Here is a 17,407-nt window from a genome sequence, read left to right on the forward strand (position 1 = left end):
GGTGCGGCTGCCGATCTACTAAAGAAACCACGGCCCATACTTCACACTCGGTGAAATCGCCGTCCATTTCTTCGCATGGTCCTCCCAAGTACTATACGCGTTCGTCGCTATCGCCCGGTTGTTTGAGCGGGAGATATTTGTCCGCGAGCTGCCTCATGACTACCTCTTGAGTCCTGTACTGGCTGACCTGATGTAGTAGCTTTACAATTGCCGTTCTCTTGTTTTACTTAGTTTCGCTCTCATTCAATAGGTGTTTGAGGAGGTTCCAACTGCCCCCGTGTTTGATTCTGCCGTCTGCCAAGTGGCAAACTTCTTCCCACTGCTGTTTCGCGAGTGTTCTCGAATGCTCCTTGATCTGTCTGTTTAGCAACGCTATCTTTTTCCTGAGCCTTCGGTTCAGTCTTTGGGTTTCCATCTTTGCAGGATGGATTGTTTGGCCTCGATCGGATGCGCGAACCTACTGTCTATGCTCTCTATGTTTTCTTCGGACTTAATTCTTTTTGTGGCCTCCCTGAGGTCCTCTTCGAGCTGGTTGATGCAGGTCTGGCAGGACTGTCTGCCCAGTTCTATCGGTTCCTATTCTAGTCTTTTCGCTCTAACTTTACTAAAAAGGTCCCAGTCTGTGCACCGAAAGGTTCTAGTCTCTTGTTTGGGCATGCCTATACCCATGTGTATGATAAGGTGGTCGCTGCCTAGATCGGTGCCCGAGGTTTCCCAACTAGCTTGTTTCGAGTTGTTGAAAAAAGTTAAGTCGAGTGTAGAGTCCCTGCACGTGGACGTGCCAAGCGGCTGGGGAAAGCCGGATCGGTGAACGGGCACAGTCCCAGGTCCGTGGCAAGGTCCCATAACCTCTCACCTTTCTTTGTATTCCAAGCATAACCCCACGCGTGGTAGGGGGCATAAAAGTCCCCTCCGATGATGAGCGGGGAGCTCTTTGCGACTGCTAGTGCCTTGTTGCAAAGTGCCCTAAGACTTCGTTCCTTGTCGGTGGGACTGCTATAAATGTTTAGGCAGAAGATACTCTGCGCCCTGCCCTTGTGCCTTTTGAGTACGACTTCTACTAGGGTATACTCGATTTTACTCAATCCGAGATGGATATCGTGCTCAATAAAAGGTAGCTTTTTGTCAACGAGGGTTGCCAATCCCCTCCCGCAATCCTTTTCTCTACATATCGATTTGTACCCGGTTAGCTTGACTTCGTCCGCTAAAGTTTCCTGCAGCATAATTACTTTTGGTTCGACCCCCATCGATCTAATTAATTGGCGCAGCGATGCCTTTTTGTTGAGGAATCCGCGACACTTCCACTGCGACACACTAAAACTGTGGGCGCTCTCCATGATTATTTGATGGTTCATTTTGCTATTACCCGCGATCTTTCTCTTTGGAGCGCCTCCTGAGGTTCCGGGGAGCGAGTTTACGCTTTCTGAGTCTGACGGCAAGAATTCGTCGTCGTCGCATCTCGTTTCGAGTTTCTTGAATGTCTGTTCGGCCGTTAACCTCCATTTCCATAGTTTACCCACTTTAAACTTAGTCCTTTCCGTGTCTCTCTAATTTCTTAAATTACCTCTTTCAGCTCGCTGAGGACTGAGAAAACCGAGTCAGTTTCGGGGCTTACTGCTCTGTTTTTCGGGGTGGGGGAGCTGTCTCCCTCGCTTGGTTCGTTGCTTTGACTTACTGGTCTGGCTACTGCTATGCTGGCAGGGCTCGGCTGTGCCTTCTTTTTGAGTTCTACTACCTGTTTGGTGAGCTCTTCGTTAGATTTCCGCAAAGAGTTTACCTTCCTAATCAACTGTTCTATTCTGGCATCATTGCTTTCAGTCACCGCCGGCGTGGCAGCGCCACCGGCGATTCTCACTGTACCTTTGACTTTATCCGCTCAGGCGGTCCCAACTGTCGGCTTGGCACCAGGTGTTCCATCTTCTAAGCGCACCTGCGCTCCTCCCGACTTGGAGCGGCTTCTCTCCCTCGTGGCCGATCGCGACCGAACGCGTTCCTTTCGGCGAGCCCGTACCACATAGGGTATTTGAAATCTCTGCTTGCACGCCTTGTCTCCGGTGGGGTGATCTCCTCCGCAGAACTTGCATTTGGGCGTGCAAACGTGGTCCACTGGTGGGTTGAGGGCTCCGCACCCTCTACACTGAACAGAGTCCGGCGTGGGGCACACGTCCGAGCGGTGTCCTACCCTACCACAAGTGAAGCACACATCAAATTGTTTCCTGTAGAGATAACATCTCAACAAGGTCGGTCCCGTAGCGCACAAAGTTTCGCACTCTCAGTCCATAGAAGAGGACGATGACTGAGCCCGACGTCTTGATGCGCTTGGCGGCCAAAGCGAGCGGGTTGCGCTCATGCACGATATTCCTTGCAATAGTGGACTGGGAGTCCCTGATGTCGACTCGTCTAATCACCCCTTTGCACGCGGCGTGTGGGTCTGTCCCGTACGCATTTACTTCATACTCCGTTTCCACGATTTTGAAGGATCTGATTCTAACGTACCTTGCCGCGTGGTCTGGTTCAGGCGTGCTGACCACCACGATATTTTGCGTGAAGTTGGGGCAGACCGCGTCTTCACTTGCTTGTTCTGCCGTTAGGCCTGAAGCCTAATCAAAAGCTTTATCAAAAGCTTCATCTGTGTCATGAGAGCGCTAGACAATTAAACAACATAAAAAATAACTATGTTCCGTTAGTAGAAAAGTAGGGAGGGCTCAACTGATGTTTAGTTTGACGAAAGAAGGAATTCGGGACATCCTAAAACTACGAGTAGGGGTAGGAGATACGAGTAGGAGAAACCACGAGTACGAGTAGGAGATATTCTCGACGCATACTACTCATCTCAGCTTGTTTTGCATGATCCTCAACAATTTTCCCTCATATGTTCAAGTAGTTTTTGTGCGAGTTCCTAATTGTAGGAGTCTTTTCATATTCTTCACTATGTCACCTCTTTCTATACTTCTGTACTTCCCTTAAATTCGACGAACGTTCGTGCAAGCTGTGACGGCTCTGCCGACGCCGGCATCTGGCCGCGCGTTTCGACGGCCTGGTATGGTTGCGTTGCTGGCTGACGCATAGCTCATCACTGACACCGGCGTCCGCCTGTGCATTATGCAGTTATGCCCTGGTCTAACGGTCGCCCAGGGGCTCCGACGCCAACTACGTTGCTGGCTCGTCTTGATTAACATTTGATACCGACCTCGCCGTAATCAGCCTTCGCCGCCACCGCATGAGAACCATGCATTGTAGAACTCTCCTTAGTAACATTGCTGTAAAATATTTCTCTCATGTAAGCGGTATAGGTGGCGACTATAGTTCTAACGTGACGATTATTATAATTATGAGATGGGAAAATACACATACACACAGAGATAGGGAAATAGGGAAGGAGCAGGCTGGCAACTGCCTCCGAGAGGGGCACACAGCCTGCCTGCTCTTTAGGAAGGAGGGAGGATGGAAAAGAAAGCTGAAGATAAGGAGAAAGGAAGTAAACAAGAAAGAAACAACAAGATGACAGGCCACAAAGACGAAAGTAAACCAAGAACATACACGCAGGAAGAGAAAAAAAACAAACCACGCAGGTCGCACTAATCACAGAAGGATGTACAAAGTTAGCAAAATATATTTTGTCCCTCGCAAACTCTCTCACAAACGGGAAGCCACGCCACTTTCTTGTAGAAAAGTAAGCAGCGTGCAATGAGCCTGGTCGTGTCGAGAAGCACAGCCACTCGGATACAGGCAATGGTCAAGGGCTATAGTCCTTAAGTAGTGACATGCGCTGCGGAAAGAAAGCAAGGTATTCTAATATAAGGTGCTCCAGTGTCTCGCAGAAACCGCAAGAAGCACACGACGGACTGTCTACACGTCCTTGCCGGTATAAACGTTCAGACAGCAATACACAGCCAACCCTTAACTTCAGCCATATAGCTCTAGCACAACGAGGCAAGCCTGGACCACGAACACGCGGATGAAAGGATCATTTTGTAACACGCTGGTCTGGTTGCTGTTTAAGTAGGTATCTTCGAATCAACAGACGAGCATCGTCTAGCTTACACAAAATTTCCGAACAGTCACATTCATTGTGAAGCACAAGATGAAGCCAGTCGATCGGCCTCTTCCTTTCCAGCGATACCTACGTGCGAAGGTATCCACTGGTCAACATGGGATACTCCACGAGGCGTAATTCTGCTGGAAGACTCAATGATACTACGCACAACTGGGCGATCAGCGTAACTTCTCTGTGGTATGCTGAGGACAACGTGGGAGTCCATAAGGATGGCAACCTTCAATGTCCTTAACTCTTCTTGCACGTACTTTACAGCAGCATCAATCGCTGCCAGCTCCGCAGTTTTAAAGCGTAAGCTTTCTTTGGCGAGCTCCCAAGCCCTGTCACGCGAAAAGTGTAATGCCTTGTATCTGCACAAAAATGCGTAATTTGCAAAGTTAAAACATGTAATCTTTATGATAGTGTAAATGTAGATGATTGATAGCTTTTGAGCGATAAGGAATAATGTAAAGCAAAAAAATAAATAAAACAGTAAGAGAATACCCATAGAGATACATCGGACTCCTTAGAAAATACATGGGGAAGCTTACAGTAGGGATGGGCCAACTGAAATTTGGGGTTGGGTCAACTGGAAATGTGGGGGTGAGCCAACTTAAGTTTGGGGGTGGGCCAACTTGAAATCTTGTGGGAGGGTCAACTTCAAATGTGGGGTGAGCCAACTTAAATTTCGGGGTGGGCCAACTTGAAATTTGGATGTGGGTCAACTTGAGATTTCGGCGTGAGCCAATGTCCAATTGAACACTGCTGAGCGTCCTTCGAGTTATGAACACCTCGCGGGCAAGTGAGCGCATTGAGAGCTTGGCGCGTTTTCATTGGGCCAGAACGCAGGCGAGAGCTTGCGTGAACAAGGAATGCGCGCATAACACAGGCTTGCGCGAGCCACAGCGAGGGTGACATGGCATCGCGGCGATGCACTCTCCCCTCACGCAACGCCTCAGGCGCGACTGCGATAGCTGGCGTTCCCTTTCGACTGCTCTGCTCCGTCGACGTGCGCTCGTGCCCGGCCTTCCGGCTCAATTGGTACGATTGCATGGAAGGGGCCGGATGCGGCGAGAAATCTGAAAATTGTCTACTAAAGCGGAAGCATTATTTGCCAACGGAAAGGCCATGGGTAGACGCGCATAAGCTAGGAAAAGCAAGTAAGCAAAACTAAGCAAAAGCGAAGTCACAGGCGAGCCAAACATGCTTACGCTTTAGTAGACAATTCTCAGAATGTCTGTTGATGAGGCTGGATGCGGTATGCGAAACAGCGCGTCTGATGTCAGGTGTAGCGCAGAAAACAGCTGCAAAGGCACATTGGCCATCGCTGTATGCAGGTGCATCCATAAATAATTTAACATATTCTCCAAATCTTTTGAATAAGTGGAACTGAGCCAATTAGAATAGCGTCGGAACAGGCAGTGCAGACGTTTTTTGTGTATCTCTGGAATCGCAAGATAAACCGGGAATAGACATTACCTAAAACTTTCCAGAGTTGTAACTGAAGTAGCACCTTCAGAACTGCCAGCAATGGTTTTAAACAATGCCGACATTTTCCCCATGCGATAGAATGGGCTCTGAATCAGCCGATTAAGGAGTGCTTGGCGATCCGATGCGCGGTGCAAACGCTTGATGTGGCTTGGAGCTATGTTATCAACTTTCAGCCTCAGGGACAACTGATGTGCTTCATAATGTACTGGAACTGATTGTGCCTCACGAGGTAAGCCAGGCATGACCCGGAGGGCAACGCGGTGGTCACGTTCCAGTTGGACCATCAAACTAGGCGGCACATTCGAGACTGGCAACGCATACAACATGCCAGAGAGTACCGATAATTGACACACCTGTAGTGCTGTCGTTTGGTCGCAGCCGTCCCCCCTAGCCGTCAAGGAGGCGACATATTTGAGGAGGGACTGTGATTGGTACTGTACAGAATTAACCGCAGGGGGCCACGTGAGGCAATCATCAATAATAACCCCCAGGTAACGGTGTTTCATACCGATAGTATTGGTGTATCGCCAAGGTACATTCGGCTCATGGTTCGATGAGCACGTTGTGTGGGACGGTATGCAATTGCAGCCGACTTGGCCGGTGAAATCTGCTATCCAACTTCATCTAAGTACTCTCTAATCACATTCGGAGATTTCTGCAAGCTTGGATGAAGGCGTGGGCCAAGGTGCTAAAGGACAGTGATCCACAGATCGAGGTCGTTAGCATAGACAGATATGCCTATAGAGAAGTCACATTCCTGAGGCAAACGGCTTGGAAGCCCAGCAAGAACGCAGTTAAAGAGAAGAGGTGATAAAGCGCTGCCTTCCGGAACACCGCGCATCACATTGCGAGATTCACTTATTGCTCCTCCGACGCGCACTTTCATTCTGCGCTCTGATAGAAAATTACGAACAAATAGAAGCAGACGTCCCGAAATTCCAGTAGTCGCAAGTGCGACAATAATTTCCTTATATGGAACCGAGTGGAAAACTTGCTGTATTTTCAAAAATAGCATTTATGCGGAGTGCTTATGCTCTCGAGCAAATTTAGGCAGATACAAGGTCTGCAATGCTGTCTAGGGCTGAACGACAGCGATGAAAGCCCCTCATGACACGAGGAAACAACTTCAGCTTCTGTAGCCTGACATCTAGACAAACAGTATCATTCCTTCCATCAGCTTGATAGCATTTAATGTTAGTGATATTGGCCATTAGGACTTTTAGGTGTTTGGTAGTGCGCCCAGGCTTTAAAATCGGCATCACCACGGATGATTTCTAATCATAGGGGATTAGACAGGTTCGCCACAATTGTTATATTCGTCTAGTATACGTTTATGAAAAGCCTTATCAATGTTTCGTAAGGCTTGGTGCGGCGCTTGCAGAGACTGAGCGCGCGGCGCAGCTCTTCGAGAGTGAAGTCTGCCTCGTCCATCTGACAGGCAGGACCATAGCAAGTAGTTATAGTACTATGACTTGTCAGAGATAAAAGGTTGCCGTTTGTGATCCCACTTGACATAAAAAAGACGATAAAATCTGCAAATTCTCCTGCAAGAATTTTCGGTGACTGGCCGGTCGCTATGCACAATGCTGCCGCTTACAGACTTTAGGAGTGCGGAGAGCCTTTAGTAGGCGCCATGCAGAATGCAACGCTTGCAGAATGCAACAAACTACACTAGGGTTGCCCAGCTCTTGCGACGAAGTTGCTCCGTATGCCGGCGTATCACTGCATCAAGGCAGTTATAACGCGTACAGTCGGTGCTTTTAGAGCGCTGTGCTCTCTTGTAAAGCGCGGCGTCGGCAGGCGCGGAGCATCAAAAGCTTAAGATCGGGGTTTGGTTTATCTGTGCTCCGCCGTCGTCGTACCGTAGCTTGTTGTAGACAATCACTCACCATCTTGAACAGACTGGCATGTGATGGCGCCTCTGAAATCAGCTGACGAAACTTTTACCATTTTGTCACTCTGTAGTTGGAATTCTGGCAGAGTTTCCTCTTCCCACAAATGTAGGTGATCCGTCATTGAGTGTTTGAAGACCGTGTTTGACAATAAGCTCGTTGATCTCCACCCCATGACTGTCTTGTGGATGGGAACACAAGTGCGGGTGGTGAGCATTAAAGTCTCCACATAGCACGAACGATGTAGAACACCGTGTGACTAAGCACTCCAGTCGTGTGGTGTCTGAAGAACGCGTAGGTCGATTGTAAATGCTTGTCACTGTCGTCGTTGCACCCCTAAGGTATGCAGTAATTGCTGTACCCTCGAATTCGGTGTCGCAGATGTCGTCTGTGTCAATAACTGTGAAATCTAAGTCAGCGCGCACGTATATTGATGCTTTTGAAGTATTGCGTGAATGCGCAGCGTCCCCATGCTGAAAGAAGCGACATATGAAAACTAAAAAAAAAAAAAAAAGAAAAGAAAGAAAGAAAAAAAAAACGAGAAAGAAGAAAAAGGAAAAGACAAAAAAATCAGCGATTCTCCCGTTGACGCTACACTGAGAGCAAACTTTAAGTGATTGAAGAAATACTTTAATAACGCCTGCCTTACGGTTAGAAATGATTTCAGAATATTCACTGTTTAGAAGTAAGGATGTTCCGCAAAGAAGAAACTTTCCTTGAATACACCTCGATGGGGATTGAAATGCCATAAGACTGCATAGTGCTTGACTTTATAGCATCCTATACACTTTCATGCCACCCCCCACCCCCCCATCATGGCGAAGAGCGCAGGGCGACGACGGTCGAACCTAATTCTGGCTCTCGCCGCCAGCCGGCAGTGCAGCCCAAAATAGACCGCAGGCTAGGTGGCTATTTATCACCGTCCCGTTTCAAAGGGGATGCCATTAAATCATCATCATCATCATCATCATCATCATCATCATCATCATCATCATCATCATCATCATCATCAGACCACTTGGATTTAAAGTGCACGGAAACACCAGCCGGTCAGCGGTAGAGGTAAGCAAGAGATGTTTAGAGTATTGGGGGGAAAAAAAAGCAAGGAAAAGATTCATACGACCGGATCCGTTACATGCATAGACAGCGGTACAAGGTGGATAAGTTTTTGGGAAGGGAAAAAAGATTATCTCCGGCCGCGGCGGATGCATTTCGATGGGGGTGTAATGCAAGAACGCCCGTATACAGTGCATTGGGTGCACGTTAAAGAACCCCAGGTGGTCAAAATTATTCCGGAGTCCCACACTACGGCCTACCTCACAATCAAATCGTGGCTTTAGCACGTAAAACACCAGAATGTATTTTTTTAAAAAGATTAAGAAGTTGTATACAAAAATGTTAGAATGATAAGCATGTAGTAAGACATACCTGATTAGTTTAAGCAGACTAGGTGACTATTTGTCACCACCCCGTTTCAAAGTGGATGCCAATAAATCATTATCACTATCATCATCATCCTCGAGTGAAATACGAGGAGGCCAGGCGAGGACGTTGAACGGCGCCACTGGAGCGATGTCGCGGGCGCAGAAAGTTTATAGGAGGCTATATCTTCACTCATTTCGCTCGTATCGCTGTGAGATAGGCTTTGACCGTCATGTAGGCCGTCCCGGATTTTTGTGCACCAGTTTTGGTCTAACTGCTCATATTTCTCAATTTCTTTAGCTCTTTTCTCAAGCCCCCCCCCCCCCCCCCCCCCCCTTTCACACTCGGCTTCTTTCACACTCGGAAAAACACATTTATGTAGCACGTATTGAGCAACAGAAAGCTATATCGGGAGTTTTTCATGTTGCTCTACAACTTTCTCATTGACACTTTGATAATTAGGACAGTACTTGTCGAGTTAGACAATTCATTACAATTATTTAATTAAATCTCAGTAACATAAAAATTACTGGTGGCTACTCCACTGTACTGGAAACAATACGTACTAGGTTGGCTTCGCGTAACGCCGTTCCTATTTTATTTAAATCTTGCTGCGTGATAGCTGGGACTACCCTGTATATTCGTTAATGGGGCCGATCAATTTGTTTTTGAACGCCACTGAAGTACACGTGATGGTTATTGGAAAAGTAGTTGGAATGAAACTGCCAAAATAGGCGAAATAGTTTGTCCCTAATGTTCGATAAATAACGCTTTCAGTAATCTAGAATCAGCACTATTGATGGTGAGAGGACATATATGGCTCAAGAAATGGTCCCACTCAACAAGAGCATTTTGTTCTCTCTGGTTATGTTATGGATTTAGTCGGGTCAGCGTGCATAAAACGGAGTCAGATCAGGGATGATATATCTGAAATTTAATGTTGCAATCTTATGTGTAATCTTAAACAGCACCGGACAGTGGTAGCCTTTGTGAATGTGCGAATTTGCATTCGAAATATTCCGCCTGCAAATAGCACGCAGAAAAGACAGATAAAAGTTCCTTCAAACCAACGTTTCTAATAAGTAGCTTCGTGAGTCCACTTGCATACTATAATCCGGTAATAGTGTCCATATACTAGATCGAATAATTAGGATTTATGTTGTGAATTTCGCGATGCAAAGTTGTCAGTACTGGAATAAATATACTAGAAATAACTCATCCTAGTTACCATCGCCAACGTGATATGAAGAGTGAGCAGAGGCCAAAGAATTGCTAACCAGCAATACCTAGGCTATTGTATATATTGTGTTCATGATTGAAACACTTTAGAGATTATTTAAAATGTTTATGAATGCGCTTAACGGCATTGCATTTAATTTTGCCTTAACCATTGGCTTTTAAACTGTCAAAATGCCAACAATGCACCAACTGAACCATGCTGCATAGCACGTCGTGGTTGTAACGGGCCTCGATTAGGAAACCGAAATTGACCATTTAAATTAAAATCCATCTATTAAATCTATTAAAATCCAAGTGTCAGTGGCAGGCTTAGATTATGGCTGGTTGAAAGACAAACCACAGCTATAAACATGGCCACCACGATGGTCCTTAGCACACTGCCTCCAACGGCTGTAAAGCACCTGACAAAATGCGATCAGACTTGCTGCGTAGCAGAGGGTGCTAATAACTTGTTACGATGAAAGGAACAGCTGCAATTCGAGATCTTTGGGATGGGTATTTGTCGTTTAGCGAATTTTATTACGGTGATAACGAAGATGGAGACCACGACAAAACGTATTTTTTAAAAATTATAGGTGCGTTATAATTTTTATGGGATAAGCCTCTGCTGCCGTTTGATGCTGGCTTGCCGAAGCCGCATAATATTAAAGTAAGGTGTTCCGGTGCAAGCATTCAAACTTCATTTGGAAGAAGAGTGCAGGGCAGAAGTTGCCGGAGAAAGAGGTGAAAGAGAGAAGGTAGGATAATAAGCAGAAAAATGTCTGGCTAATAATCGTGATAATAAAGATGAGAAGCAGGAACGTAAGACGGGGTGACGCGTGTACTGAAGCCCTACAGACAAAAAAAACCCTGTATTCTCACTGAACACGTCAGCGACACCTTCTCTTAGTACTTTCCAGTACCTTTGGAACAGCCACAGTCAACGGAGCGAGACGCTGCTCTCCAGTGAACGAAAAAAATATATATCTATTAAAAATTAAGTTCTGTGGTTTTAAGTTCCAAAACCACGATCGAATATCGAGACACACCATAGTGGAGGACTCAGAATTAATTTTGAGCACCTGGGGTTTCTTAAAGTGCACCCAAGTTTAAGTACACGAGCGCTTTTGCATTTCGCCCGCATTAAAACACGGCTGCCACGGCCGGGATTCAACCCGCGGCCCAGAGGTCAGCTGCGAAATGCCACACCCACTGAGCTGTCACGGCGGGTCTCTGGTGAACGAGACACGAAGCTTGAAGGATTACGCGTATCCGACAAGTGCACCAAATACAGCGGCCCCCGAAAGTGTCAACAAACAAAGCGAGCGAAACACTTTGCGCCACAATGAAGAGCGTCCATGCAGCGTAGCACGCAGTGAAATGAATTCGAAGGGTTATCCTCCAGTGTGTCACAGTGGGTGCTACTTTTAAAGTTTGGATTCGTGTGTTGAAACTATTCTTCGTTAAAGCACAATACTTACACCGTCGTAGACATCGTCGTGGAGCCGGCGCACGATCTTCTCGAAGAAAGGGAGACGTCGCGGCTGCAGGTACAGGGTGCAATACTGGCCCGAGAAGTGAACGCCACCGTCGGCATCGCGTGCCGCCGTGGAAAGGCACTGGTCGTAGGTGCCCAGGTCGTTGAACGTGCCCGAGATGAGGCCACCTGGCGGACGTGAGTTGGCGTCCAGCACTGCACATAAACACAGCGGCGAAGGTTACCGACTAAGCTTTTCGACTCAGTGGCAGTACCTGCGCGACCAGCCACCCAACGCGCGCCGCCCAGTCGACGTGTGGGAGGTTCCGATAAAGTTTAGGCAGCTTCAGCAAACAGTGCAGCAATAAGGAGTCAGTCTAAATTATCGACAAGAATTTTAACATTAGGTTTACGGCGAAGCAAACGATAAACACTCAAAATAAAATTGGTGGGCATAAATGTAAAGCTCTTCAGCCGAGGTGCCCATGTAAACATGAGTATTTAGCTTTGTAGAAACTTTATGATACTCGACAAGGGTGGCGATTTGGGCTTGTTGGTGCATTTTTATGCTACTACATCCGGTATGTAGGAAAGTGTTGGCTCATTTTACGTATGAAACTGAACCTGAGCGTGAGAAAGAGCACAACCTCCAATGACCTAATCAGTGTCTAACTAAGATATAATAGCTAATGGCACACAGCCTAAAATCATCGTACCATTCGGCACAGCCTGATAGAGTTTTCTTTTCCTTCGACTCCATTGCTCTAGTTTAGAATGGTTGGGGTGACAATTATTGAATCATTGCGACGAACCCACTTAAGTGTGCATGTCAGTGTCTTGTGTATTTTTCTATGCAGACTGCGGTCAAAACGTCCTTACAACCAATCACCAAGTTTATTACAATTTTCGTAAGCCTAGTAAGCAACGCCAAGTGCGAGAATTTATTGCAGCAGTACCTACATCAAATAGGGCTGCATCCATTTATTTGATGTCTTTTGCTAAATGTTTTGTCCATAAACAACTCGCAAACGCAAAGAGAGCGTCGAGTCGAGGAAATTAATATTTTAATCAAGAAAACTTTAGAAACCAACCTCAGAATCGCGATAGGCGAGATCTCTTTCTTCCTGAACACTGTGTCGCTTGTTTCACAATTCTTTCGTCGATGTTTTTTATTTTTAAGAAACCGCTACCTGGCTGCCTTCTAAAGAGGACGCGCGCCCTTTGGACTTTGTACCTTCCGCGGCGGCGGACTCAAGGATTTTGAACGGCAACGAAAGCAACGCTAACACCGACAACACCAACATTACTCGGTTTCCAGTGAGTTTTCTACCGATGACATTCTTATTTTGCCTAAATGGCTATTCTATTCCGCTTCTCTACCACCGGGCATTTTTCATGCTTTCTTATTTCCTTCTGCATTAAAACGAAGCTGTTAGCCTCTAGTTGGTCGGGATTTTTCTCGGCGTTGTCTTCACAGAAAAAAAAAGAAATACCTTCAGCGATTTAAAAAATAAAATAAAAAAATTACTCCATCTCCCGCTAAAGGGAACTATGTGTGGATGCGAAGCAGCGGGGAGATGTTTAGCTTGAGCGGGAGATGGTTTCGCGGCAGCGGCCCGAGCCCTCATCGCGGCGCTGCACAGGAGAGAGAGAGTTCCTATAGAAAAGTACCGCCATCTACTCTTTCCTCTGCCGCCTCCTCTCCTAAAGCGCTTGCTTTTTTCTTTACTTTTTGTTTGCGAAAGCCAAGTCCACGGTGGCGCACCTAGAAAGTCCACGTTGAAGCTTTCAGGCCGGGCGCGCGCCGCCGCCGGCGACTGCGGCTGCGCAGAGGACTTTCAACATGGCTCTGAGGCGGAAAAAAAGAAAATATAAAGAAGTGAAAAGCGCGCGCTATCATCGTCCAATCGGAGATACAGGAGAGAGAGAAGCGGCGTTAATCAAAGGATGGCGGTACTTTTCTTCTATAGGGACTTTAGAGAGAATGAGGCGCGCGCTCCGTCATTTTCATACCGCGGAACTACCGTGGCGCCCCCAGCGGAGTATGCAGCTGTCGCACCACCTGTCGTGCGCGCCGCTCAGGATTCCTAGAGGAGATAAAGGGGGGGTGAGCGTAGGAGAGTAGAGAGAGGGGGAGGGGACGCGCATGCGCTGTGGGGGTGTGGGACGCGGGAGGGACGGACAGAGCCACCGGCAAGAAATGCTTCGCATATAAAAAATTTCAGCACTTGAAGCGAAAAGTACATCCATTCTTTTGTATCAGGCATGCAACATACAGCACAGCATTCGTTTCAATGAAGAACAAGTACAAAACAAGCATCCAAACACCATCATTGATCATAAGGCGCTCCTGATAACAATGCAAAGCACGTAGCGCTCCCCGCATACGTTTCCCGGTAAAGATTACTAGAGTGTTTTAACTGAGCGCTTGCAGTCCGCTCCGCTCAGAACGGCATATGCTAGCAAATGCCACACAACCGCTTAGCGGGAACGCTAGTGCGATTGCGCACAACGCTCGTACCTGCAGGCGGAACGAAGATCGCATCCCTCACTCCGCTATACTGAGCGGAGCGTGACAGTGTGTCTACTTGGCCTCTTCGTTGTTTTGCAGCCGAGTTGATAGCGCGTCGCTCGCGTCTCGGCAAGACGCGCTTATCAAATGCGAAATCTACGCAGTTCCCTGCAGTATCTCGGAGCGTGAAATCTGCGCGGAGCGAAGCGTAAGCGGCGCTCTGCTAAAACTGTCTACTGCTGCGCAAGCTGCGGCGGCGACGGCAGCTTGCGATATAGTGAGTGACGTCGCTATTCCTTTCCTGTATAAAAGAACCAGCCTAGCAACTGATTTCATTGTTGCTGCAGCACCGCTATGTGTAGGCAACGCATAGTTAGTTCTTAACAATGTCATCTGTCGTAGGGTCTCTGTTGAATGACGGGTCTTCTTCCTAATTCCAGGAAGCGTGAGGTGTACTTGTGGCTGTCGTAGGCACCACAAGGGTAACAGTGGTCTTTCTACTAGTGTAAAGCCCGACGAGTTTTGAAAATGTGGCTTCAGGTAGGTGTGCCGGTAAACAGCAATATAGTGACTGAAAACTCGACAGGCATGTCGAATGTGTGCTCCGAGGTTGTCAGCTCTAAAATACGGTGGAATTGAATGGTCTCTAGTGATTACGATTGTAGCATGTCTCGAGGCGCTCCGTGGTAGTGAAATACACGCGCGCAGTGCCTGGCGTTGCAAGCTTTCGAGGTCGTTATTATCCATTTTGTGCGTGTTATCAAAAAACCGGTAAGCTGTAACGTAAACAGCCCAGAACCAGCGCTCTGTACAGGTGCAGCATGTAGCTTACTTATGGGCCCCTGAATTTTCTGCACATGTCAGCAGGGGGAATCTGGTGATGGTGTCCAGGTCGAACACACGTGGAGGCGCCTCATAGGTAATTACAGCCCGCAACGCAAGTGAAGGTGTGTCGCTTAATTAGCTAATGCGACTCATGCGCGCACACAGCGGCACGCTTCGCATAACACGACCGCAGCATATTCACGAGACTTCTGGTATGACAGCAGCGACGCCTTGGTACCACTTGTGCGGCATCACCGCCGCTGAGACAGGGTACGCGTCTCATATTTATTATCGTTGTTATCGGCTTCAGCGCTGATATTAGCGGCGCGGTCGGCTAAGCGAGCACATCGTCTCCCGTCGGTAGCCGTGCACTCAGCTGCAGCCGATGTTTTCGTTGCCGGTGGCAGAGGCGCGCAGCTTTTCGATTGGCCCGTTGGAGCGGGCGGGGCGCCGGCCGAACTGTCGCCTACTACAGCGCGGCATGGAGGGGCTGTATATGGCTGTATCGTCGTCCGCATATGTGCCTCTAGCATAACAGTTGCATTAGTCTACTCTTCAGGTAGAAACAGTGGAGGCCCGATGAAGGTGGCGTCTTAATAATCACTCATAAGAAGATATGAGACTTCTGGTATGAAGCAAGCTGGCCATTGATACAGACAGGGTACGGTCTCATGGGCTTCGCGTAAAGAGCAATAAGGTGCATTTTTAGTGGAGACACTAAGGGATTGTTTGCGGAAATAGGAACAAGTTAGGGTGACTGGCCGCTGGATCCTTGAGCGCACTTGAAGCCGGGTCACTGCAGAAGACCAAAGTCGAATATCATCGGCATATATTATTAGGGGAACTGTCTTCTTCAAAAGTTCATCAAATCTCATCGTAGTAAGGTTAAACAGGGTACGTCTACTAATAGAGTCGTCCTGTGGGATGACATCATATGTAGAATAGTTGGCATTGTTGTCATCTTCGGTCTGCACAAAGAAGGACCTTCTTGTCAAGTAGCCGCGGATTCACTGAATCATTCTTTCACCAATTCCAGCCACCTCCAATCATTTGATCGCGTCATGAGTGATATTGTCGTATGCGACTTCCACATCGTTGTGAGGTCAATAACATTTTCAATTGATGACCTGCCTCATCTGAAGGCTACCTTCGTGTCAGGGCACTCAAGATGTCATTCTAGGCGTGTAAGGATCATCCTTCATTACTTTCCTTATGCGACTTGCATGCCAGGTCAAATGGCGACTTTTCGGGTTTAAGTAGCGGTAGAAGCTGACTTATCTTCCATTGCTGGGGAAAATGCCGTCATGCCATGAGCGGTTGTAGTAATTTAACAGCTCTCGCTTGGCCTCTTGTCCAGGATGGGCGAGAGCAGCATAGGTGATGCCGTCGGGCCCTGGTGAAGAAGAACGTCGAGAAGCAGCCAAAGATGCGTCAAGCTCTTCCATAGTAAATTGAATGCCCATTTATAGAATGCGAGACAGAGCGAAGACACATCTTCGGCGTTCGGGATGACAGGCACATCAGCGATTTGTGCACAAAAATTGTTCGTTACCTCAAGTTGTGTCCGGCAATGATGCCTGTAGGACTAAGTGCATGACAGGATTTCGTTGTTGCGAGGACGAGTGCAGGCCATGAACAGTCCTCCAGATGCGCGACAGTGGTTTACAAGGTTCAGGTATTCACAAAAAGACTTCTGACACTGTTCCTACAATTTGTCCAAATGGCGCTGGATTTTCTTCTGTGTTCGCCGTACCACTTCTCGGGTCACACACTGCCTTCTTAAGCCTGTATCTTGTTTCCGTTCGTCGTAGAAGTACATGTAACTTTTCTGGGATGCATGAAGAATGCATGAATGTAAGGAGGCATGAAACTCCCTCATCGCCTCTCTAATGATATCCTGGCAACTGTGGCCAAGGTCTTTTCTCGGCATGCAAACTCGTATTTCATGAGTAGCTAAAATCTGAACCAGTCGATTCTTCGTATTGTTGTCGAGAAGGGGGAGGAACTGATAAGGCTCCTGATCAATCCATAAGTCAAACTATAGTCACTTCCATGTGTTTCTACGTATGAAAACCACTGAATTTGCGAATTGAAGCAGCGTGGTACCAGAGTCAAGTCTAAACCACTGCTGTACGTACGGCCCCGCAAATACACAGGGCTGTTGTCATTCATGAAATGAAGGTCGTGATGAGAGGCGAATAACACCAGATTATTGCCTCTGCAATTGATCGTCGAGCTACCCCAGAGTAAGTGAGGTGCATTGAAATCGCCAGTTATAATGCAAGGGCCATTAATATCTAACATTATGTATCTCAGTCGATAGCGTTCAAACTATTTCAAACAATGTCTACATATCCCCTACAGGCGATATGTAGACACCATGAGTGCGAATGATGCTTTCTTATTTTTTACACGTAAGGCAGACATACTAATTGTCGTCATGTGGTTGTACTGCGCGATGGGCATACGTAAAATCCGTTAAACAACCACCTCGCTGCGCTATCTCACACCTCGAAGAGACAAATGATTCATAC

General features: G+C 47.4%; 1 protein-coding gene across 1 annotated transcript in view; it reads right to left on the minus strand.

Moving 5' to 3' along the window:
* Positions 1-17,407, minus strand: part of LOC119437052 (nose resistant to fluoxetine protein 6) — a 68,582-nt gene that overhangs the window by 37,372 nt on the left and 13,803 nt on the right. The window contains exon 2 of the mRNA XM_049660097.1: positions 11,541-11,752. Within this exon, the coding sequence (XP_049516054.1) occupies positions 11,541-11,752 (212 nt within the window). The remainder of the gene's footprint in view (positions 1-11,540; positions 11,753-17,407) is intronic.

The sequence above is a fragment of the Dermacentor silvarum genome, chromosome 1, assembly GCF_013339745.2.
Source record: "Dermacentor silvarum isolate Dsil-2018 chromosome 1, BIME_Dsil_1.4, whole genome shotgun sequence".
NCBI classification, from domain to species: domain Eukaryota; kingdom Metazoa; phylum Arthropoda; class Arachnida; order Ixodida; family Ixodidae; genus Dermacentor; species Dermacentor silvarum.